Raw genomic sequence first — 26,002 nt, forward strand, 5'->3', positions numbered from 1 at the left:
TCGCGGCCGTCCGTCTCGCGGGGAGGCCTGCAGGCGGGCGGGCGCGCCGCGGGCCCGGGATGGCGGGCGCTGGGCCTCGGCGGGGGCGGGCCGCGCGCGCGAGACTTACCGCTCCGGCGGCGGCGGCGGCGGCGGGGGCCCCGGCTGCGGCGGCCGCCTCCTCCTCGTCGTCGCCCGGCGATGGCGGCCCTATCTTGCTGCAGGTAGCGGCCAGCAGAGCGAGCGGTGACGGCTGAGTGTCCTACCCCCGATGGGCGGGTTCAGAGAGGGAGACAGGGGGAGGGGGTGGCGGTTAGGGCCGGGCCGCCGCTCGCACAGGAAGTGCGACTCTGGCCTCGCAGGCAGCGCCCGGGCGAGCGCCAGCCCGCGCTCTCCTCCTCCTCCTTCTCGACTCCGGCTCGCGCCCTCCCGCTCGCACGCACACCGGCCCCACCGTCCGCGGGAAGGCGGGCGGCGGACTGCGCGCCGGGCCTCCACCTTCCGCCCGGAACCCACCCCCGGGAGGGCGCACACTCTCTCACAAGCACGCACACACACACACACACACACACACTCAGTCTCTCACACAAAAAGGCGGCGGGCGGGGGAGCGCGGGCGGGGTCGGAGCGTTGGCGCCTCGGGCGGGCAGCTCCCGGGGCGGGGGGAGGGGAGGAGAGAGGCGCGGAGGGAGGGGAGAGGCGAGGGGAGGAGAAAGCGGCGCGAGGGGGGAGCCGGGCCGGGGCTCAGCCGCTCCTCACCTCCGCCGCTGCCGCCGCTGCCGCCGCCGCCGCCACCGCGCCGTTTCCGTGCTGCTGCTGCTGCTGCAGATACTCGCCGTGGCCGCCGCCGCCGCCGCTGTCCACGTCCAAGGCAGCCATTTCCTCTTGTTTCACGGGCTTTTCGGGAGCTGCAGGCACAGCGCGGGGGGGTGGGGGTGGGGAGGAAGGCGGGTGGAGGAGAGGGAGGGGGCCCGCGGGCCGAGGCGAAATTACTCCGAAAGCCCGGACCGAGTCCCCTTCCCCTCCCCCACCCGCCCCCCGGCGGCGGCGGCGGCGGCGGCTCCCTCCTCCCCTCCTGCTGCTGCCCCCGCCCGCCGCTGCCTGTAACCCTCCTCCTCCTCCTCTTTCCCTCCTCCTCCTCCTCCCCGCGCTGCCCCTGCCCCCTCTCCTCTCCTCTCCTCCCCTTTCCCTTCGCGCCGCTCGCTCTCACTCGCGCTCGCTCCTCTCGCACCGTCAGTCACTCACACGCCCGCCCGACCGCCGCCCGCGCCCGCACACAGGGGATGCGCTCCCGGCGCACCGGGCCGCCCGCCCCGGGCCCGGCGGGGACACTGCGTTGCTGGGGCTTGAAGGGTGGACGGTAGCTGGCGGGGAGGGGAGGGAGGCGGAGGGGATTGCGGCTTTCTGCCTCTCACAGACACTCGGTCGCACACAGGGGGCCGGGAGCCGGCGGCGGCAGCCCCCGGCTGGCTGTTGTCGGCGGCAGCGGCGGCGGCGGCAGCAGCAAGGGTTGCTCTCTCGGTTTTACGTACCGGTCATAGTGTGTTTAGGGCACCTCAGGCGGGGCTCCCCGCCGCCTTACACATGGTGAGGAGCGAAGGCGGCGGCGGCGGGAGAGGATGCGGGAAGCGGCGGCGGACACGGCCGGAGCGGTCCGGGGATTTTTTTTTCCTATTTTGATTGACTGTGCGGGAAACACAAAAGGTGGAGCCTCCAGCCCAAAAGGGGGGAAGAGGGTGACAGCCCGCCCGGAAGTTCCGCCCCTCTTCTCCGCGCTCATTTGCCATCACGGTCTTCGTCGCGAGCTCTCATTGGCCCAGACGCCCGTCCGTCACTCGGCCTGGCGGCACGCTTCCTGTTTGCCCCCCCGGGTGGAAGGGGAGAGACAATGAGCGGCCGTGGCGGCGTAGGTTCCCGAGAGCGGCCAAGGCTAGCCTGTTACCCCGCTGTGCCCGCCTCGTTCGTCGGCTGCCGCTGCCAGGGCGAAACGCAGGCCTCTTCCACCTCGTAGGCGCTTGGAGCACGCCCCGGCAAGCCGTGGGGGAGCTGAGCTGGGGAGGAGATCCCGTCCCCGAAGGCTCGGGCTCCACTCGGCTCTTCCTCCATCCTGGCAGTAGCCGGATCTCCCCAGGGCCTCTCGCTCTCCGAGCCGCCGGTTCCCTTCGCTGCCGGGAGGCCGCTGCCGCTCAGCCCCGGGGCTGCTGCTGCGGCCGCTGCTGCTACTGAGCAAACCAGGCCCGCCCCGCGAGCCCGGGGGGAGGGAGCTGGTATTGGGGGAGACACCCCCTCCGAGGCTGGAGGAGGATTTTCTCTCACACACATTCAGCTCTTAGATTCTGTCTGAGCCACCTCGTTCCCATCGCCCTTTGCCCCTGGTTTCCAAACTGTCTTCCACTTTTACGTACCCTGGAAGCAGGCATTTTAAACAGGAATCTCAATTCACCTCACAGATAGGAGAGCTTTCATTCTGGCCCGTGGCACCGAAACAGACAAGTATATTTCATTTAACATATAGTATATATATTCAAAAGGACAGAATCCTTAAAAAAAAAATTCAGTCACATAATCATTTTGTTGCACAAACATGTTATTTAATCGTCTTGGTAGCAAGTGAAATATCTGAAAAAGCCCAGCAGTAATTGCCAACATTTTAAAAATAGTGAATCTCAGTGAAGTATCTTTTTATCTTGGACCATTCATTGAAAATCTCGTTTCACTTACTGGCTAGGTTAACACACCTTTGCTCTTTGGCATCCATGATATCTTGATATCATCCTGGGTGGGAGAAATCCTCAGTTTTATCTGTGTGTTTTGCCAAGAGACATCCCTGCCTATTACACACTGAATCTAATGGCCAAGAAAGAGGTTGAGCTCAAAGAGGTGGATATGCTGTCCACAATACACTTTTTATTTGAACTCTGGCTCCAAAAATTAATGTTCCAATTGTGATTGTTTGGTAAATAAAGTTGTACTGGGGGCTGGAGTTGTAAAGTCCAAACACTTCAACAGGGTTTTGTGTGCACTGACAAGAATTTAAGAATACTTATATGAAAGACGGAGTTTCCGTCTCATTTCTTCTATTTCCATCTTCTGCTCATTGAATCAAAAACATGATTAATGGGCACTTAATTGTGCAAAAGATAGAATTCCCAGGGAATTGACTTAAAAACCACAAACAGGCAAAAACAAAGTTGATCTAACAGAATTTTGGGTCTCGTATATAAGTAGAAGAATCACATTTTAAAGCAAATGGTATAAACACTGTACCATTTTACACTTAAATTCTGAAGGAAAAGTGTTGTAGAATAAGCTGATAATTGAAAAAGAAAAAGGGGTGGGAAGCTTGAGGGAGTACAAGTGAAAACTAGTGGAGTGGGAGAGAGGGAGGGAAGTCACAGCATTGTCACTTTCTACTTAACATGGATGTACTGGATAGAGAATAGTTCTTTGCCTAGTAGAGATATTTCAGACATTTTCAGGTGCTTTTCTGGGAATGGGGATGTGGTTTATGAGTCTAAGCATACGACTTCCATGCCCCTTTCACAAAGCGTTAGTCTAGCCACCCATAGGAAGCAAAGTACTTGGCCACAGAAGTTCTGTTCGTTTCCTCACTGATACCAATTAACAAATGGAAATGAAAAAAAAATCATTTTCAAACATTTTTGAAATGTTTGGTCCATAGACCATTCTGACAGGATGCAGAAACATTTCATGTAATCTAATTGAAAAAACAGTAATAACCTACCAGAAGTAACTATTCTACTTTTATAACTGCAGTACTTTTAAGAGACACAACTACCAAAAGTATCACTACTACATAATCAGATTCAGAGGACCTGCTCAGACTGCACCGAAAAGAGTCACTGTCATGGAATATCTTAAGAAAGCTGGAAGTGAAGGTAGTCTCTGAAAAGAAAATGTTCTCTTAGCTATTTCAGTACTGTAGCCAAAACTTGAAATGAGGTTTGTGTTAATTAAAAGGTATTTTCTCTGTGGAAGATAGCCTCTCAATGGCACCCACTGTTATGTTACATAGGAACTCAGAAATTGCACTTGCTTTCAGGAAGGGATCACTGTGCTAGGTATTACTTATACTGTCTTCTTTCCAAAGATGATTGGAGGAACCCCTTGCTGGCCACTGTTTACATCACAGCAGGAGATCTGAATGTCACTTTATTTTCCCTTTTTCTCAATTTCCTCATTTTTTAAAATCTTACATGTGTTTTTATAAGTTAAATCCTTTGGAAACTGTGGTGAATGTCAAAGGGCCTCAAAGACTTCTATAGACCCACTGGCACGAACCCTTTCACCCATCTTCAGTGCCCTTTTTCTTTCCAAAGAGAAGAAGCCATTAAATAATACTTGATTCACATCTGCAAGAGCCTAGCCATTCTGTATTAAAAACAATGACAGCCTGGTTAACTGCATCACATCTAAAGGACTCCCCTTTCCTTCACAATCCCTACTACCTTGCTTTCCTTCTGAACATCTATTAAGTGAACAATATAAAATTACCAGTATTCACCCATTGTTGTCTAAAAAGGTGGCAGTTTTGTATAGTTGCACCTAAATCAATGTCTACTTAACATAACCTTTGTTCCTGTGATCCTGATCCACCTTTTACCTACCTCTGAATCTCTTTAACCTGTGCACACTGGATTTCAAGAATCTTCAACTTGTTCGCCTTAGGTAATCACTAACATATTTCAGGAATATTCTAGTTGAGATTGACTAGGTGTACTTAACCCCTTTCATATTTCATATCTTCCCTGCTTTCTCAAAAATACGCCTCAAAAGCTATATCCCTTGGAACTAACACTTTTGAGCTTTTGCTATGTGCCAACTCCTTTGCATCTTTAACCATCACAACCCTAAAAATCATGAGTATCATAAGTATCATGGGTTCATCATTCTATAGATGAGGAAACTGAGGCTAGCAAGGTTTTTAGACTTACTCAGTGTCATTTTCAAATAAAGAGCAGAGTGAGACTTTAAATCCACATGTCAGTCTCACAAATCAACATATCAAGTCTTAAATGATCAGCTTAAGAGACTTACCCATTATGTAAAAAATAAAGAGATGAGAAAAAATAAAACAATAAAGTAGATAAAAACAATACATATTTATAATGGAGATCATTTTTAAAGCAAATCTTAGAATGTGAACTACTTGTGTTAGGGGTCATATATTTTGAATGCTCTAACCAATACTGAACACGCTGTGGATGTTTAATTAATACTAAACCAAAAACTGTCAAGACTATTATCTTGTGGAAAAATGAATGATGAATTAAAAAATTACAATTAACCAATACATACTATATGATAAAATTTCTTTGACCTAATGATAGCTTACCTCTTTCAAGATCACCTTTTCCAACTGAGTTAGACCCTCATTTTCATTCAAGCTCCATACCAGTGATATCACTGTGGTGCAAAAGGACAGATATTTTTATAATTCATGAAATCCCATTCTCTATCCAGGCTATTGACATCCCTGGTATTCTAAATTTTCTAAATTATTTGCAACACTTCTAAAGTCATCTTCATGTCAGTTCAGGAAGCTTAGTCCACTGACATATTTCTAAGTTCTTGCAATTTTCGAAGAAAAGATGGATTTCAACCTTTTTAATGTTTAGTGTTTCAACCTTTTTAATAATGTGTGTTAGAAAAATATAAAGTACAGGGAAGTATCTTGTCAGTTATCTTAGGGTAATATAAAATGCTAGAAATTCTTTTGGTTGTACTTAGGAAACTTATGGGGTAGCTTTACTTAAAAATATACTTTAATAATACCGTACTTAAAACTAAATAAACCTGATGCTGTTAAAGTGAGTTGTCCCTCAATGATGAAGAGTCACTTTCGACATGAAGTGTAACATACTTTATTTCATGATTAAATCCCTATCTTATAATGGATTTTTTTTTTTTTTTTTTTTTTGGCCCACACCTCATGACTTGTGGAATCTTCTGGGCCATGACAGTGAAAGCACTGAGTCCTAACCACTAGACTGCCAAGGAATTCCCTTTTTCTATCCTTTAATCCTATAAACCAGACATATATACCAACTATTCTCAAAATAGGCAACCATGCCTAAGGCCTAGTTAGAGGAGATAAAAGAAAGGGGAAAAAATAAAGAATGGAATGGCAGAGAGCAAGTTGGATAGAATTTTTGAAAATATTGAAAATATTTAGAAAATATTGAAAAGTTTTTATTTTATAATACCTGCCACAAGGAATAGAATTTTTCTAATTAACCAAAAATGGCTGAAATACACCATGTCATTACTCCATTTCAATTCCAGAGGTAAAGTAAGAAAATGAAAGCAACTATACACACACAGACACACATTTATTATATATACAAATGCGTGTGTATATATATATGCATATATATACATTATAATTCATAGTGGTTAATAAATTATGGTATATTCATTAAATAACAAATTTAATAAAAAGAGATGATTCATCAAAGATAAATTTCAAAAATAATAATAAGTGAAAAAAGTTATAATAGGATAAACAGAATACCACAATTATCCAACATTTAAAAACACAACTTATATTCTATGCCTTATGTGGATACATGTGGAGAAGAACTATAAATCTTGCATGGGAATGATGAGTACTAAATTTTAAATGGTGATCCCCCTTGGCATGGAGAGGAGGATGGGATCTGAATGGATTTGCCAAGGTCTTTGTTTGTATTTGCAAGTTTTGCTTAAGCTAAGCTGAGTAGACTGTTTTATGATAGTGTTGTTTATTACTACCCTGTTTGCCAAAATATTTCATAATCATTATTTTAAACAAAAAAGAATAAATTAAAATACACGAGTGTATGGCAGAGGTAGTAAATCAGAATGGCCAGGCAGCTGATTGACGGAAGGGGCAGAGGCGAGGGAGAGAATGATTCATATATGACTAAGTCTTCCAGCTTTAGTAACTGGAAAGATGAGCTGGAATAAAGAACATAAAAAACTGAATGAGTATGGGATGAACAATCATGAGTTTGATTTTAGATGTTGAGTTGGAGGTTGGAGGTTGGAGTTTAGGTGTTGAGTTGGAGGTGCTAGCAGGATATCCATGAGATATCCAACAGCCTATTATGGACTTGAACCCATAGCTAAAAAGAGAAGCAAATGTAGGTCAGGGATTTGGGAGCCTATATAATAACAGAAAATGAATATATTGCCCTCTGTCCCCCCCATCCACCCCTCCTTCCTGGCACAGAGCTCGTAACATCTTGTGATTTCCCGAGTGATAAGGGCACTAGGAGCATCTTTTGCTCAAATATTTGGTCTTTTAGCCTGGATCTTGACACAGAGCTCCTAAATCCCTTGGAATTTCGTGGATGATAGGAGTATCTTTTGTTCTAGTGAGTAGACTGAGTGGGGCTCCTGGATGGGGCTGAGCATCATAGATAGTTTTATTGGAGAGCATTACAAAGATACAGAGAAATACTCATTTGAGAGAAAGTCAGAGGGCAGGTGACTTTTCAAGGGAGGAGAAAATTTAAGGAGGAAATGTTAACAGTGTCAAATGCTGAAAAAGAATGAGAATCAGGGTAGGGGCAATCCATGGATTTAGCAATAAGGAAGTCATTGGAATCTTTAAGATAGTATTTTGTTGACACCATCCATTATAGTAACCACTAATCACGCCTGACTAGCGAGCACTTGAAATGTGGCTATTGTGACCCAAGAAATGAGTTTTTTATTGTTTTTAATTAATTTAAATTAATGGGCCTCCCAGGTAGCATTAGTGGTAGAGCACCCACCTGCCAATGCAAGAGACAAAGAGGTGAGGGTTCAATCCCTGGATTGGGAAGATCCCCTGGAGTAGGAAATGGCAATCCACTCCAGTGATTCTTCCCTGGCAAATTCCATGGACAGAGGAGTCTGGAGGTCTGCAGTCCATGGGGCTCCAAAGAGTCAGACACACCTGAGCAGGAGCACACATAATTTAAATTTAGATGGCCACACCTGACTACTAACTACCACACTGTTAAGTGTACATTTAGGGTTTCTTTTCCTCCTTCCAGCCCCTAAGTGATGAATGTTACTCCAGACTTGGGTTTGGATTCCCTGAGCTTTTCTTTACAAACTCATCCCCAGGAAGCACCACCACTCCTGCAACTTCAGCCATCTCTAAATTCAATCCCAAATATCTGTATCGTCTCCTGTCCCCTGAGTTCCAGTTCCATTACATCAAGCACTGTCAGTTCCTCTGGAATGTCGCCCTTTAACCTCAAACTCAGAACGTTCAAAGCTAAACCCATAACTTTCTACAGAACCAGATCCCTTCTCCCTGTAACATTCCTGTCTCTGACAGCAATTTCCTCATCCTTTTCTCAGAGGTCCATACATGAAATTGCCTTGGACACATTTCTCTCTTTTCTTTCTCACTGGCAGCCAGTTCCAAGACGCTATCAAGTTTTCCTGCAGAATCTCCTTCAGCTACCCACTGAAACCACACAATTTATTGAGCTCTATTCCATAAAGAAGGCTGGGTGCCGAAGAATTGATGCTTTTGAACTGTGATGCTGGAGAAGACTCTTGAGAGTCCCTTGGACAGCAAGGAGATCAAACCAATCAATTCTATGGGAAATCAGTCCTGACTATTTACTGGAAGGACTGATGCTAAAGCTGAAGCTCCAATACTTTGGCCACCTGATGCAAGGAGCCGACTCACTGGAAAAGACCCTGATGCTGGGGAAAGATTCAAGGCAAATAGAGAAGAGAGTGGCGGAGGATGAGATGATTGGATAGCATCAATCCAACCGATTGAATGGATATGAACTTGCTCTAACTCCGGGAGATGACAAGGGACAGGGAGGCCTGGTGTGCTGCAGTCCATGGAGTCGCGAGGAATCAGACAGAACACAGCGACTGAACAACAACAAATTCCATAAGGTAGTGTATAGCCCCTACCTCCAAGCAGCAGATAATCCATTTATGAGAAGAAAGATAAACATACACACATTCAGATAAAATAGAAGAGAAATAACAAAGTCTAAAGTTGGCTACATGCATTGATAAGGGAGTATCTTCCAAATTCAGAAATCATTGAGGGTTAGTTGCCTCCTTCGGAAAGAAATCAGAGCATGCTTTTCCCTGTCTGGACTTCTGTAGCTCTAGATAGTATTCCAGACTTTCCGGCTCCCACTCCCAAATTAACCTTCCATTGCCTCAAAAATGTTAGTGATTCCCATTATCTACCATATACAAGGGTCTCTCTCAAAACCCTTTACTGCCCTATATGAAATCGCTCTGTGCTGTGTGTTAAGTTGCTCAGTCGTATCCAAGTCTGTGTGACCCCATGAACTATAGCCCACCAGGCTTTTCTGTCCATGGGATTCTCCATGCCAGAATACTGGAGTAATTGCATGCCCTCCTCTAGGAGATCTTCCCAATGCAGGGATTGAACCCATGTCTCATATGTCTTCTGCATTAGCAGATGGGTTCTTTACCACTAGTACCACCTGGGAAGCCCAAAAATATTGTATGAAGTAGTTTGCATGGGGGATTTCTTGCATCGTAGCACTTCAAACCAAATCTGAGACAGAAGAAGAGACCAAGAGAGAGAGAATATGGAGAATACCAACCTTCTGTTTCCTTTCCTATGTTAATCACTCTGTCATGTCCAACTCTTTGTGATTCCATGGACTGTAGCCCACCAGGCTTCTCTGTCCTTGGAATTCTCCAGACAAGAATACTGAAGTGGTTAACCATTCCATTCTCCAGGGAATCTTCCTGATGCAAGGATTAAACCCGGGTCTCCTGCGTTGCAGGCAGATTCTTTACCATCTGAGCCATCGGGGAAGCCTGAACCTTTATCACCAGGCTTGTTGTGCCCTCTCGCCTGTATTCTTGAAAATTCTAAAAAGCCTTTAAGCCTCAGTTCAAGCCTTAACCTTGTTTCCGTAAAGGCACTGCTTCCAGCAATTAGTAATTCCCTCACTTTTAACTGTCTGTGTGCCCTTAATATTACACTTAATTCACAACCATATTGTCATCACTGTTGAAATCCTACACATTTTGTGCCCAAGCATGATATCTCACCCTTCTTCTGTGACTTGTAAGCAGTGATTCTCAAGGAAGGAGAGCGTATAGTTTGAAAACAGCTCTTCATTTGTTCCACTGGAACTTTTGATTTTTTAAGGTATGACATTAACTTATTTGAATTTCAGATATTAAAAGAAAATGCTAGGGCTTCCCTGGTGGCTCAGTGGTAAAGACTCTGCCTCCCAATGCAGGAGATGAGTTTGATCCCTGGTGGGGGAAGATTCCACGTGCCTTGGAGCAACTAAGTCAGTGCTCCACAACTATTGAACCTGTGCTCTAGAGCCCAGGAACCACAACTACTGAGCTGATATGCTCTAGAGTCTGCTCAGACAGTAAAGCGTCTGTCTGCAATGCAGGAAATATGGGTTCGATCCCTGGGTTGAGAAGGTCCCCTGAAGAAGGGAATGGCAACCCACTCCAGTACTCTTGCCTGGAAAATCCCATGGACGAAGGAGCCTGGTAGGCTACGGTCCATGCGGGTCGCAAATGAGTCGGACATGACTGAGTGACTTCACTGTGCTCTGCAGCAGGAGAGGCCACTGCAATAAGTCTACACATCACAACCAGAGAGTTGTGCAACTAGAGAAAAGCTCATGCAGCAATGAAGACCCAGCACAGACAAAAATAAACAAATAAATAAAGGTGTAACCAAAAAAGAACAAGAGAGAAAATGCTAGATTTTTAAAAACTTTTTATTTTGTATTGGAGTAAGCTAATTAACAATGTGATAGTTTCAGGTAAACAGCAGAGCAACTCAGTCATCCATATATATGTACCAATCTCTTAGAAAAGTTTAGATTTTTACACTTTATCAAAAGAGACATATTTAAGTACAAGAAATAATTATATTTGTTGTGCAAAGAGAAGATAATCAACAAACATCTGTTGAATCACTCATTGATTTCAATACACCACGAATTTGGATTCTGTTACGGTGAAAGTTTCAGACATCTTATTTTGATGGAGAAACTGTTAAGAATATGACCTGCTGATTGTAAAGAGATCACAAAACTAGTATTGATCAGCTGAACAAATCATCAAAAATTTGTAAGGAAATCTTTAAATATTTTTATTATATACCACTTGATGTATATAAAATATGTACAATGTATATGTAAGTTATAAAGCATAATAAATAAATAAAGTGGCTCTACAACCTAATTTAATATATTTTCTGGTATTGATGTACCCAGAATGCAAGTGATCTATCATCCCTGACAGCAAGTGTCATTATTATTTTTTTTTTTTGGCCCCACCTCACATCTTGTGGAACCTTAGTTCCTGGGCCAGGGACTGAACCCAGGCCCTTGGCAGTGAGAACTCAGAGTCCTAACCACTGGACTGCCAGGGAATTCCCAAAGCATCATTATTTTTCCTCTAATTATACATATTTCAGTGAGTTATTTTCTTAGTCTACTATACTAAAGACAGAATGTTTTTACTTAAAATACTAATATTTAAATTCAGTAGTCAATATTCCTTTCTTACTTATAGCATTTGAATTATTTTATTTATAGCATGTGTATTTACTTACCTAGTGAGTTTTCACTCTTTTACTCTACTTGAACATTGTGATTTCATATTATTGTGAGATAATCTTTCTACTTCATATTTCCTCCACCCTGAACTGAATAAGCCACTTATCTGCTTATGTTCCTAGTCTACTCAAGTCATTTCATTCCTGTTTTGTATCAACGGTCCCTCCCTCTGGTTTTGTATAACAAGCTTACTGCCTGTTCCTTCTAAGTCACTGACAAATAAAATGAATAAAATTGGTCTTAATATTGATCCCTAGAGCTTTGTAATCCATCCATTCCAAACTATTCCACACTTTGATATCAAAGTCAATGTGTAATCTACTTAAGTAGTTCATCCCCATACCGCACTTTAACTTCTAGATTAGTTGTTTCTATAGTATTCTATGTATGATCCCAAATAATTGGTTCATGGCTTCCCTGAGCTGCTATTTGTCGTTAGACCCAGAGATTATTTCACATAACAGTGGCAGATAAGATGTGAATTCATGCTGACTTTTTAAATTAAATCATAACTTTCTGATACTTTCAATCATTTTTCCTACAGAATTTACCTATGTCTTGTCCTCCATGAAATTTAAGCTTAATAATTCTAAACCTGTACTCAAGAGAAAAGGGGTATTAAAGAAATGAGCAAAACTTTAATGGAGATTTTATTTATTATAACTGGCATAGACATAGTCTATCAGTATTTCAAGTCACCTTTATCTTTATTGATGAAATCAAACATCTGTGAAGAATCAAGAAGATAGTATCTGAATTACAATTGTAAAAAACCTAGTAGTCAAAAATTCATGTACTTATGCTTTAGAAGGACGTCTCACTATGTGCTCAGTCACTCAGTTGACTCTTTGCAGCCCCATGAACTGCAGCCTTCTAGGCTTCTTGGTTCATGGAATTTTCCAGGCAAGTATACTGGGGTGGGCTGCCATTTCCTTCTCCAGGGGATCTTCCCGACTCAGAGACTGAACCCAGGGCTCCCACATTGGCAGGTGCATTCTTTTCACCACCATGCCAGTTATGCTTTGATTAAAAAAAAAAAAATACTGATTCTGAATTATTGGAATTTCCTGTCATAAAAATACTAAAAAATGAACTTCAAAAACATAAATAAAAAATAAAAAGCTGATTATGTGTGTGTGTGTGTGTGTGTGTGTTTGCTGCACTGAGTCTTAATTGTGGCACATGAATCTTCATTGCCAAGTGCAGCACCTAATTCCCTGACCAGGGATGGAACCCAGGCCCCAGCATTGGGAGCACAGAAGTCTTTAATCACTGGACCACCAGGGAAGTCCCTACCTTGATTTTTAAATGAGAAGGAAAAAAGTAAGAATCTTCACTTTAAAAAAATCTAGTAGGAAAAAAAAATCTAGTAGAATACTGAGAGTGGAAGATTCTATAAGAACAGCATAGGGACCCATGCATAGAGAGGTTTAAGCAATCATGGAAACTTTTTTGAGCAGGAGATGAGAGCATGTGAACAAAGGCTTAGAAATGAATATTTTGAAAGTACGTAAAATCCAGGGATAAAGCAATGGAATGGAAAGAAGTACAAACTTTTTAAAGCTTATTTAATGTATGCTAAAAGTGAATGCACAAAAAGGCCAACTAAATAACCACACAAAATACCCTGCAAACAAATATCTCTGAAAACATAAACAGCAAGATAATAAAAAGACAAGCAGTGTATATTTCATTTATGGAAAGTCCCTCTCCAAGACAAACCAGGGTGGTTAGTTACCCTACAGTGTTAACATCTTATATGACCATGGTATATTTGCCAAAACTTAGAAACCAACATTGGTGAGTTATTTCCAACTAAACTCCAGACTTTATTTGGATTTCACCTGTATGTCCTCTAATGTTCTTCTGTTCCAGGATATAACTCAAGACACCACGCAGTGTTTGCTGTCCTGTCTTCATGTCCTCTGGCCCATGACGGTTTCTCAGTCTTCCCTTGCTTCTCACAACCTTGACTCTTTTGAGGAGTAATTGTATGCCATAGAAGGTTGCCCTCAATTTGGGTTTGTCTGATGTTTTTCTCGTGTGTAGGCTGGTGTAATGGGCTTTGGGGCCCTACTTTATTTTTAAACTCTGCAAATGTCAGTGCTCATTTTCATGGTTGCATTAGTCATTGTGGACTTTAATTTCCTCAGAACATCATTTTAATTTTTAAAAAGGGATTAAATCACTTGTTTTAGTTCTAGAGAGAGTTCTCACATTACAATTTCACAAAGAGAAAAATCAAATTGCTTCAAATTAAAAAAATTCTTATTTAAAATTGGAAAATGACAGAGCTCATTGCTCAAGTTACCTTTGAAGCTATAAGACTTCTTCCACTGGCACCATCCTCAGAGGGTAAAAATATGTCACCATTTGACAAAATAAATAATGCCATGAAGGTTTATTTTTCTGTTTATGGAAAGAAAATATATTCTCTGTAGAAAATTTATAAAACAGAGATGATGACAAGAAAGAAAAATTAATTACAATTCTACTATCTTAGAAAAATAACTGGTTATAACTGTTAAATTTCTTTTATATTCTTTTAGTCTATTCATCAGATTTTCTTTTGTAAAACTGCATTACAGTTACATGCTAATTTTAGTTAACTTAAAATTTGATATATTATGAATATCCTTTTATACAATTAAATACCTAAGACATCATTTTTAATACATGCATATTTCATAGTATGGATATATTATTTAACATCCTTGTAGGTAAATAGTTACACAGATCTCTGGTAATTTCCTAAAGATTAATTCCTTTTTCATTTTTGACTGTACCATATGGCCTGTGGAATTTTAGTTTCCTGACCAGGGATAGAACTCATGTCTTTGGAAGTGCAGAATCCTATTCCCTGGACTATCAGGGAATTCCCTAAAGTTAAATGCCTTTAAGTGGATCTACTATACTAAAGGGTACATACATTTTTAAGTTTTCTGATATACACTGCCACATTGCCCTCCAATTTATATACTCACTAGCTACTCATAAAAGTACCCATTTCTCCACACTCACCAACGCAGTTTTTATTTTTAATTCTTGCCAATCTGATAATAAAAAATATGGCCTTTTTGTTTAAGTTGCATTTCTTTGATTACTAGGCAGGGTGAGCATTTTCATACAGTTAGTACCATTTGTATTTCATATACTGTGCATTTTTATGCTATTATACCTTTGATCAAGATATTCACCGTTTTCGTCTTGATTTGAAAGTGCGTTTTTCAGAGGAAGGGGGAAACACCTTGATGCACAGCTTGCAGAATCTTGGTTCCCTAACCAGGAACAAAACCTGTGCTCCCTGCAGTGAAGGCAGGGAGTCCTAACCACTGGACCACCAGGGAATTCCTGAAAGGGCACTTTCAAATGACCTTAAACTTCTCTTACATGTGTTTCAAACATACTTTTCCCAGTTTTTAATTTGTCTCTTAATTTTGATATTCAGAGGTGTGAAATGTTCTCATTTGTTTCCTGCCTTTGGTAGGTGTTTTTGGTGTGGGGTTTGGTTTTGGTCTGTTTTTATATTGAACTCAGTCCTGAATCCTGCTTGTCCCTACTCAGGGCACCCCAGGTGAGTCTAGGCATCCTGTCGTGCAGCAGTTTCAGCACAGGTTGACACGTTCTCCTTCCTAATAAGGCAATGCCCTGAGTCCTCAGAACCCCAAGTTTTAGGAGAGAAAAAAGAAAGAAAGAAATGAAAGCAAATTCAAAAGCACACTGCCCTGAAAACTGCCAAATTCAGGCTGCCACCAACCTCCAAGGAAATAAATTCCAAGGATAGTAATAACCCTCAGAAAAATAAAAAGCCTACCTCTTAAGACAATTCAGCTCCCAAGCCTCAAATTTATCTGTTTCAGTAGCTTTCGTGCTGTGTGGAGTAGGGCTTCCCAGACCACTGTTTGTGAGCACCCCTGCCTTCAAACCCTTCCCTGGGGCTCCTGGCTCCTACAGAGAGAGGAGAGCTTGGGCTCTGAAGTCAGATTCAGGAAGGCCAGGAGTTCTCTTCCTGTTTCCCCTTCCCCTTGCCAAAGGGGGACATGACAATTTCAAGGCAGATGTCAGAACTGAAAGTTATTAGAAAGAACTGGAAAGATTCAAAAGACTTCTTCTCCCTCTGCCTTTAAAAAAAAAAGAAAGTAAACATTTAACACAGCAAAGTTTTACATAAATTTAAGCCAAGAAAAACTAATAGAAAAGAAAAACAGGGGAGGAAGGTGGGAGTGGGGTACAGGAGGGAGGGGACCCATGTATACCTACGGCCAATTCATATTGATGTACGGCAAAAACCATCACAATATTGTTAAGTAAATATCCTCCAATTAAAATAAATAAAAAAAAATTTTTTTAAAGAAAAGAAAAACATAAGGCAAGAAGAATTCTTGGTTCACAGACAGTAGATGTTGTCGCTTTTGTGTTGTGGATCAAGGAACCTGCTCAAGGCCTGCTCGTCACACATCTCCCAGAACATCTCCCTACCACAAACTCACCATAAATGGTTCCTTTCTGAAGTGCCTGACCTGATACCCAGACAGAGTGGGTGTTTATGAATAACTGTTAGAAATTCTTGGGAAGTACTGGAGTATTGATGGAGAAGGAAATGGCAGCCCACTCCAGTATTCTTGCTTGGAGAATCACACGGACAGAGGAACCTGGCGGGCTGCAGTCCATGGGGTCACAAATAGTTGGACACAACTGAAGTAACTTAGCAGCAGCAGCGCTGGAGGATATGAACTAGGTGTTCATCTTCAGAAATACAGATTGCCCTTCAGAACATAAAGGAGTACCGCTATAACCCCAGGGTACAGTTCTCCCTGATTTGGCATTTCCAGTTGAGAAGGGGATCTGATGGGGTAAGAGACCATACAGCTTTGATTAAAGTGGGAGTAGCAACTGGGAGAGAGGATTGCCTTCTCCTAGAGTAAGAAACACATGCTTACTCTGCACATCCAGTAATCTAGACTTGGTCCTGAGGGAGATACCACACTGACGTTCAATGGCCTTCAAAATAGGAGAAGGGAGGCGGTTTTCACCCCAACCTACTCATGACTCCCAGAAGCCCAGTCTAATTCCAGAGCTGCAGATCAGAACAACTCAACATCCTAGGTCACATCCCTGATTCTAAAAGGCTCCAGCCCAGCTCCCACTCAAGGAAGTTGTGATAGAGAATTATTTTTAACACTTGCAAACTGCCTGCTTTCTAGAGTTTCCTTGTTGGTGACCTTACTTTGCTGTCTGACTTCAATATTAACACAGCATGTAAGGTGAGTGGAGGGATGTCCCAGCTCAAGCTTAAGCTGGGCTCACAGCCAAGGTTCAGATTTGTCTGAGCAGGTCTGATGGGTTTGCCAGGCAGGAATCTCTCAGCACCAGGGATGCAGGAGGCTCATACATAATAACATCCTAAGGCAGTGGGTGTGGAAGGACACATCAGGGGTATCAGAATCACCAGGGAAAAGTTAAAAAAATATGTGCACCCTGCACAAATGCATTCCCCATTCTGATTGTGTGTGCACACGCATGTGTGTGTAGACACATAGGTATACATTAGCAAGGAGCACTGCTTCGGTGTCAAGATTGGCCCCCAAGATTGGTTCTCTGGAGGACTCCAGAGAACACACTATGACTTCTGTACGTGAGAGCTGCTCCCAGCGTGCTAACAGTCAGACCTTGCTATGTAGCTCTGAATTCCGATGGCTTCCACACTTAAGGGACTCTCTACATCAGGAATCCTTAAACAGGAGACCACGGACTCCTGGGAGTCCAAGAAGGCTGCAAGGGTCCACGAAGTCTTGAAAACTGTGTGCAACTCACTGGGTATATATGTTTATTTCTCTGGAAATAGGTTTCATAACTTTCTCAGATGCTGAAAAGAGGATATGATTCTCAAATAGTTCAGAACTGGCAAGGCCCAAAAAAAAAAATCAGGGCAAGAAGATTGGGTAAGGTTTAGAAAACCACTATAATAGATGTGGACCAAAGCCAGAAAAATACTGTTTTTTCAGTTGTCAGTTGCAATGACTTATTTTCACCTTGAGGCATCAGTGACCTGGTGAAACCTTGAAAATATGAAATCCCACCTGTGCTTCCAGCCTACCTCAAATGTCTCCACCTCCTCTTTAACCAAAAAGTATTGCTTCCTTGCCTAAGCCTTGTTAGTGTACCTCTTGAAACACTGAACGCTTTCCCCCTCGTATTTTAGACAGGCATGTGTACACATCATGTCTCCTCTACAAGGTACAAGCTTTGAGAGTAGGAATTGTGTCATACCCATTTTCTTTCCGTTACTGTGTCCAACATAGCATATTTACTTAGTTATTACTGGAGGCAGGAATGAACAGATCACAAGTCTATCCTATATGCCAGACTTTTTTCCTCTCTCTACTAAAAGCAACAAACCCTATTTTCTTGTAAATTATGCATTTTGAATGTATTCAAGCATTCAATGTATTGTCATAGTTAATTGATTTGCTTTTTTACACCTTATCCAACATTTACCTGCTTTATCTGTTTACTTGGTAGTAAATTGCTTAAAGGGCAAGGATCATGTGTAACTCAAACTAGATAAACCCACATGCCTCTTAGGAAGAATGCATGGGGCTAATGAAAGAGTTCAGTGCCCTGGCCAGCACACCCAAGAGGAAATCTTTCATCAGAAGACATGGACTCAGAGGGAACAGAGGTTGATAGAAAAGAAAAAAAGCAACTATTAACAGAAACTAAGGAGAAGAGCAAAATCATCAAGTTGTGGAACTGAATTCTAAAGAGGAGATAAACCAAAGAGAACAGCCTGAACCTGCATAAGGAAGAGGAGTGTGAACCAGAAACAGCCCGGCCTCAGAGGAGGCGTGGCTGGCCTACAGCTCAGCATTTTGGCCCTGGCTGCAGGCAGGTTTTTTAAGAGCTACCAGGTTTTTCCTAGCCCTGTTACCCTATTTCGATTATTCCCTATTCGTGTCAGGCTTTTCTTGTGTTCAAAAAACCCTGACTTTTTATATGCTATTATATGTGCAATGATGTTAATGAAATTGTTTTACAAAGTTAACTCTGTTTGCAGAGTGGAACACAAGGCAAGCAGAGAATTTCTCAACTTCTCTGAGCCCATCCCTGATTATCAGAGCAAGGCACATGCGAAGACAAAGCAGCTCTCTCCTCTTTTTCTCCTCTTCGACCTCAGTTTAATATTTACTTACAAACATATCCACCCACAGGTTACCACACCCTTAGTTCTCCACAGTCAAGTCTGGAGGGTTGTGTGGTCTTATTGACCATTTCAGTTTAATGACTGAATTGTACAGTATGATGACTCTGGGGAAGTTTATTCATTGATGATGGGCAGAGCCAAAAATGTCAGACCAACCATTGTACAGACAAGGGTCACACCAAAGAAAGTGCAAGTAGAAGGAGAAAAGGCCAAGCCACTTAGTATCTATGTGGACAGTAGCTTAGCTAGTGAGTCATAATTATCCAGAGACCAGCCTTAGGGCACAGGGGGCATTTTGGGGGTGAATGCAGTTATGTAAGTTAGATATTCTCACATTGTTTATTTAACTTATCACAACGTTGAAGTATTCACTCATCATTCAACAGCATGTATTGAGTGCCTAGGTGCGAGATTCATCACAAAACAGAACAAAAATCCCTGCTGCCCTGCTGAAGTTCATGTTCCAGCAGCAAAGAGTGCCATCATCTGTCAATCCTTGTGCTAGGTTTGCATATTCTCTAGGTCTGAACTCTCAGGGGTCCTCATCTTGCTTGTCTCCATTATCTGCATCTCTGGGCCCCAGATGAGTTTGCATTCAGCTCCCTAATTCTTTAGAAAAGCAGGGTCTCTACATTTCTGGGTCCCAAGTACAAGTCGACCCTCTCTCGTACGCATGTTTAAATATGACATTTTCCTCACCACCTCAGCCTGGCCATTGGAAATCTGTGACTACTGAGAGAGACTTCCAGGACAAAGGCTGGGGAAAATATGGCAGATATGGATATTTGAACCTATGTACTTCTCAGATGAGGAAATTGAGATGGAGAAAGGTAAAGCGACTTGCCAGCATCACCCATGGGGACCTGGTCCTATCCCCTGGCTCCTTCCTCCCTGCCTAGTGCTTTTCTATCATATGATAAATAACACAATCCTTGGAATCAAACATCACCCCAAACAGGATGAAAACAAGGCCTAGGAACTGGAGCTGGGTGTCGGTCCTGAAAGCTAATGAATCTATTGGCCAGACTATTGCTAAGTTAGAATTTTTAAATCTGTGTTGCATAAACTAATCCATGTATGTGTTTTCATAACTGCTTTCTCAGTTTGCTAAGATGAGCCAATTTTGAAAGGGTCCAATGTTGTCACAGCTGGGCTGGACTCCACTAAGAGGAAAGAGAATTTTTCTAGAACTCATTCAATATTAGGATAAGGAAAAACAGTTGCTTGAGCCAGCAAACCTGACAAATATGGGAGACAGGGAGCTGAAGCCATGGGAAGCTTGAGCGTCCTAACTCACCGAGATTTTCTTTTAAAGAACTCTCACAAAATTTAAAATTTTAATAAGAAATCATATGATGCAAGATACATATACATAATTCATGAGCTTTTAGCAATCATTACCAAACTCATCAGTTAGCAGTTAAGGAAGAACATGGGGTTGGGATAAGAAGTCTTATATTCTTCACATGCCAGTTTTATGACTTGGGACAAAATCCTTAACTTTCCTAAGCCTTGGCCTCTCTGCTCATAAACTAGAGAGAGTAAAACCTACCTGGTGGCTCAGTGGTAAAGAATCCACTTGCCAGTGCGGGAGACACGGGTTCAATCCAGTGTCAGGAAGATCCCCTGGAGAAGGAAATGGCAACCCACTCCAGTATTCTTGCCTGGAAAATCCCATGGACAGAGGAGCCTGGTGGGTTATAGTCCAGGGTTCGCAAAAAGTGAGACACAACTTAGTGACTAAACAACAACAGAAAACAACAACATCTTCCTTCCTCTCTACATTGTGAAAATTAAATAAGCAAGCATGTGAATATGCTTTATAAACTGTAAATAACTATAAGATTTTATTATCAATGAACATTCAACTTGAAAACTCTCCTAATTAAACTCAATCTTAACTTTAGCAACAATATGAACTTGAAACTGCTTGGGGGACGGGGGGCGATGGTTGCATATTACCAACATTAATAGTTTAAAATTCAAAGAAACAAAAAAAAATTCCTACAGGTATAATCATATGAATAAAAATAACTTTTCTTTCCTTTTTAAATAAAAAATACAATTTCTTTCCCTTGTCAAGGAAAAGTTTGTTTGTTTTTTTTTTCTTTTAAAAAAAAGAGCCACTGGAGACTTCCCTGGTGGCTCAGTGGTAAAGAATCCTCCTGCCACTGCAGGAGACACGGCTTCCATCCCTTGTCCGGAAAGATCCCACATGCCGCAGAGCAACTAAGCCCATGTGCCACAACTACTGAGCCTGTGCTCTAGAGCCTGGGATTTGCAACTACTGAGCCCACATGCCACAACTACTGAAGCTCATGCACCCCAGAGCCCATGCTCCCAGACAAGAGAAGCCACTGCAATGAGAAGCCAGCACATTGCAACTAGCGAGTAGCCCCTACTCACCACAACTAGAGAAAAACCCTAGCAGCAATGAAGACCCAGCACAGCCAAAAATAAATAATTTTAGAAATATGTTTTTTAAAAAAGAGCCACTGAGGTGAATTTTTTTAAACATACACTTTATGGAGCAGATAAGATATTATTTACTCAATTACTGTAGCTGCCTAGCCTTCGAAAGGGCTCACACTTTTGACTGCTGGGAAAATCTTGTGTTGTCACATCCTCTACTTTCATTTTACATTATAGAAACATTTGTGACTTGGTCCCAAACTGCATGAAGAACTTCTTTGCTGAGATAAGCAAAGCTGTGTCATCTGAGTACTTCTGATCCTGACCTGATTCTACAGCTCTGCCCAGACAAGCTGACTGATGTGCAGGTACTTATGAATACGCACGTAACTGAGGGACGCCCTTACAATGCAGTCATTCTAAAGGAGCCTGCATCTGCTGACCTCCAGGGCATAATTAGCATTATTTTATTTTTAAAATTGCACCCTGTGCATCACAGCCCTTGGGTACTTGTAGAGAAAATGAGCACAGTATAACAAAATATTACAAAACAACAACGAATAGCTTAAACCCACTAAAAATAAGAATCCACAAAATAGCCTTATTCCTAGGCCACTGGGTAGGAGCAGAGTCCTTTAACCACTGAGACTAGGATGCACTAGAAAGAGGAGACTCTGCTTAGGCAATGCAGGAGAAGCCAGAGTTGGTCAAGGGAAGAGGGTTGGAGGAGGAAGACCTCAAACTCTTTTGGGAGCACATGACTTTTCAGCAGGCCCACCAGAGGTCCCTGTGTATGGCAGAGGGCCAGTACTGCCCTGAAAACCACAGGTGGGTAGGAACATGTTTGGTTTCTTGAGATGTGTAGTCCAAGTTTACATCACTAATTGAAGACGTCCCTGTTTCACTGCCAGACTTAGAACTTGATATCATCTCTTTTATTTTTTCAAATAGGAGAAGCTCTATATTATTTTAAAACTTAGAACTTTTCTATTTCATATACACAAATCATAAGAGTAAAAATGTATAAATAAGTGTACACAGGCATATGCACACACACGTATACACATGCACTCCCACATGTGTACCTGTGAACTTGGCCTTCTACAGACGACAACACAGGGTAACCTAATTAATCTACTAACCAACATGCAAAGCCAGTAGGCGTTCTTGAAATAAGAGTGTACTCTAACTTTTCTTTAAGCCTCCTACAAAGTTTTGCATTGCTATCAAAATATTTTTGGAAATTCTGTAATGTTTCTCCTTTTCCCTTAGCTTCTTATTTCTGGCAAGGACTAAACCCTAAAATATCTTCCCTCTGGGACACTGAAATAACTGTCCCAAAGCAGCTGCCAGAGCTACAGCTATTCAGAATTTTAGGACAGATTTCCAAGGAAGGCCACTTGCAATTTTAATTGTTCAGAGTCAAAAGCCCCACTCTCTCAGAGTCTCAAAGAACAGGTGTGCGGGGTGGGGGGTGTGAAGGGTGGGGAATCTCCTGGATTCTTTCATTTTCGTTCACGACTGTCTGCTGTTTCAGTTGTGTTTCTTCCCTCTCTTTGTCTTTGCCCTATCCCTCCTCTGGGTTTTATTTTAAATGTCAAGAAAAAACCTACGAACCACTCCCTCTCCTTCCAGCGCTCTGCTGACTTTCCAAAAGCCCTCTGACTATAATTGTGCCACAGAACTGGGTTCTTTGTACCCAGGACCACCTCCCTCAAGCTTGGAACAAGTTAGAAGAGGTATCCGGGAGATAGAGAGAAAGAAAGAAGTCTCCACCTCCAAGTAGAGCTGCCTGACTGGCCCAAACTGAGGGCCTCCGGCAGGTGAAGCAGGTTTGGGCCCGTTATATAGCACATAGGGACCTTGACTGTGTTCGTGTCTAGGCTACCCAGCTTTTCCATCAGTGGTTCTCAACCTTGGTTGCATCTCTGAATCACCCAGGAATGGTGACCAAAAGTACCTTGGTCATACAAAACAGAAAAACAAAACAAAAGCCAAACAAACAAAGGAAATTCTGTGCAAGTCTGATGCACTGAATCTGGCCCTGGCCCTGAGGGTCTCAATTTTTTTAACAGCTCCCAGATAATTCCATTGTGCCGCAGGGTTAAGATTCTGCTCGTGGAAGTTATCCAACTCTGAGCTTACTCCCTTCCTTCCAACTATACCCCAGGAGATTCCTCTGCCTGTTCTCACACCAAGGATTTCTGGGAGCCAGGAAATAGACTCCTGCAGCCTAGAGGATGCATTTAGTTTTCAAAGGGAGAGGAGTTGAAAAGAGAGGTGCCAAGGCGAGGAGGAGGCTGGCCGTGGTGGTCCCTCCGGTCTCCCTGGATCTGACGGCACACAGCTGGCTCCTCTCCCCAGGGCCTGGTCCTCTAAGACTCAGAGGACGAGGTGTTTCAGGCATCACAATGTTCACTTTCTTTCTTGCCTGTGTAGGAGTGGGGAGAACTAAGTTGTGGGGGATGCTGGAGACTCGGGAACTGTGATGCTGAGACTTGGGAAAAGATTACAATCCCCAGGCAGCAAAGGGACGATTTGAAAATGAAGTCACATCTATGCTGAAAAGGTTAGGATACAATAACAAGTATGATTTTACATGCAGATTGTAGCTGGAGAGACACACAGCTGCTGTCATGACTCAGCCCACTCCGATCACGGGACTCAGCTGGCCCGGAGGAGGCAGCTCTAGGAGCCCCCAAACACCACGACGGCCACTCAGACCCTCCAGCTGCTCCCCACGCAGTTTGAAAAGAACCAGGAGGCCCCTCCTTGGAGCCCAGAGTTCTAACAAACCCCCGGGGGTTCCAACACCCCCTGGTTGCTGAGGCAACTGGAGGGTACCATCCAATTCTTCTAGGCCTGCCGGTGCTGGGAGAGAGGTCTGTCCCGCTGCTCGGCTCTCACTCACAGACTCTTGGCTCCCTGCCTGCCTCCCTCTGGCACGTTTATGCTGTTGCTGCACTCTTGGCTTCTTCTACACAGAGAAGGTCTCCCTGCCTCCACCCTCTCTCTTCCAGTCTCCTCGCTCTTCTGAGATAGATCAGGGGCCATGTGGGAAAGCATGTTCTTACAGCTTACAAGAGACAGTTTCAGAGTCATGCTTGCCCTGCAGCCTCCAGAGTCCACGGTGTCTAGGAGTGTGGTGGTGTGTGAAGGAGTATTTGCAATGACTATTTGCATTCTCTGGGTAGAGTTGCTAAATTCTCTGGGTAGAGCTTCTGGGTTTCCCCTGGCATGGTTCTGATTAGTGAGCGTCCAAAACTGAGCTCCTGGTCCTCAGAGACAATCGTGCAGTTGGATCGATGCAGATGTGCAACTTGAGTGAGCTAGGGAGGAGCAGGGGTTTACGTTTTCTTGTTCAATTAAAACCCTCCCCATTCACACAACCTTGGTGCTTCCAACTTAAGTTCCATTACTTTGAATCTGGGGAGATGTTTCTTTTTTTTTTTTCCCTAAAAGAAGTTCAAGCAAAGACCAAATGAGAGTGAATGATCTCTCTTTCAGATAATGACCCTCCAGAGACCAGACTGAGCAGTGTCCCGCTAAACCAGCCTGTGTCAGCCCAGGCTGGTCACCGTCACTCCTTCCAGCTTCATACCGTGTAGCCTGACTCCTCTGGAGCTTTGGGATGGTCCCTTCTTAGAGTTTCAGCATGATATTAGGAAACATGTGTACCTCCCAGCTTCACGAATAGTCTTTATTTTAATCAAATGAAACCACATCACCTCCTGCATTTGCATCTGACCCAACAGTCAGACCTGGACACCAAGTGTGATACATCTTTAAAACTTATCAGAGTGATCACATACCAAGGTAAGGGAATAGGAATGCCCGAAGACAGGCCCTCCTACAGGAGACTGGCAGGAACGCCCTGCCTGGAACAAACACTCCTGCTGCAGGGATGTCTTGCCCTGTTTCGTTTTTAGAAACCAGAAAAACATGAAATGTAAAAAGGGTTCCAGTTCTAACTATCCACTCAGGCCTGGCCCCAGGCAAAACGAGGACATGAGCCAGCAGGGCCAGGCCAGGCTTCCGGCCCCTTCAGCCCCTGTGAAAGCCAAGAACACAGCCCGGGACAACCTACCCCCAGCCCAGAGGAGAAAGAGCAGCTCAAGGGTACATGCGCTCCAGAGATCTCTGTGGACAGGACAGAGAGCCAAAAAGAGAAGTGTATCAGGGAGTCAATATTACAACCATATGATAATAATAACAATAATAATGGCTCTGAGGATTCTTATCCTACTTCTGTTACTTAGAGGCTTTATAACCTCAGACAATCATTTAATTTCTCCCTTTCTTCACTTGTAAAATGGTTATAATTATCTACCCTGTCCTTGTTGCAAAGTTGTCATAAGAACCAGTTGAGATCATACGAAAGTTATTTTGAAAATTGTAAAGTTGATTTGTAACCTGTTTAGAATATTTATTCTTTTTGAGACTACTTAACCAGATATCATACCTAAATATTCATACCCAGTAGATAATATCTTAGCTATTATTGTTGTTGTTTAGTCGTGTCTGATTCTTTTGTGGCCCCATGAACAGCAACCCTCCAGGCTCCTCTGTCCATGGGATTTTCCAGGCAAGAATACTGGAGTGGGTTGCCATTTCCTTCTCCAGGGGAACTTCCTGACTCAAGAGACTGAACCCAAGTCTTCTGCATTGGCAGGCAGATTCTTTACCACTGAGCCACCAGGGAAGCCCCTAGTTAGCTATTGATAAGGGCTAAATATGCACAATTTGGTGGGCATATCTGCTATATTGTATTTTTCTTATACTAGTCCATACTGTTACTGAAG

The 26,002-nt window shown here is 43.3% G+C and overlaps 1 protein-coding gene across 1 annotated transcript in view; it reads right to left on the reverse strand.

Moving 5' to 3' along the window:
- Nucleotides 1-1,904, reverse strand: part of SP3 (Sp3 transcription factor) — a 55,539-nt gene extending 53,635 nt beyond the window's left edge. The window contains exons 1-3 of the mRNA XM_065931778.1: nucleotides 1,511-1,904; nucleotides 756-886; nucleotides 110-241 (exon numbers count right to left, since the gene is read on the reverse strand). Coding sequence (XP_065787850.1) covers nucleotides 110-241; nucleotides 756-886; nucleotides 1,511-1,517 — 270 coding nt within the window. The 5' untranslated portion in view covers nucleotides 1,518-1,904. The remainder of the gene's footprint in view (nucleotides 1-109; nucleotides 242-755; nucleotides 887-1,510) is intronic.
- Between the last annotated feature and the right edge of the window lie 24,098 nt (nucleotides 1,905-26,002).

This window comes from Muntiacus reevesi, chromosome 3, assembly GCF_963930625.1.
Source record: "Muntiacus reevesi chromosome 3, mMunRee1.1, whole genome shotgun sequence".
Taxonomy (NCBI): Eukaryota; Metazoa; Chordata; class Mammalia; order Artiodactyla; family Cervidae; genus Muntiacus; species Muntiacus reevesi.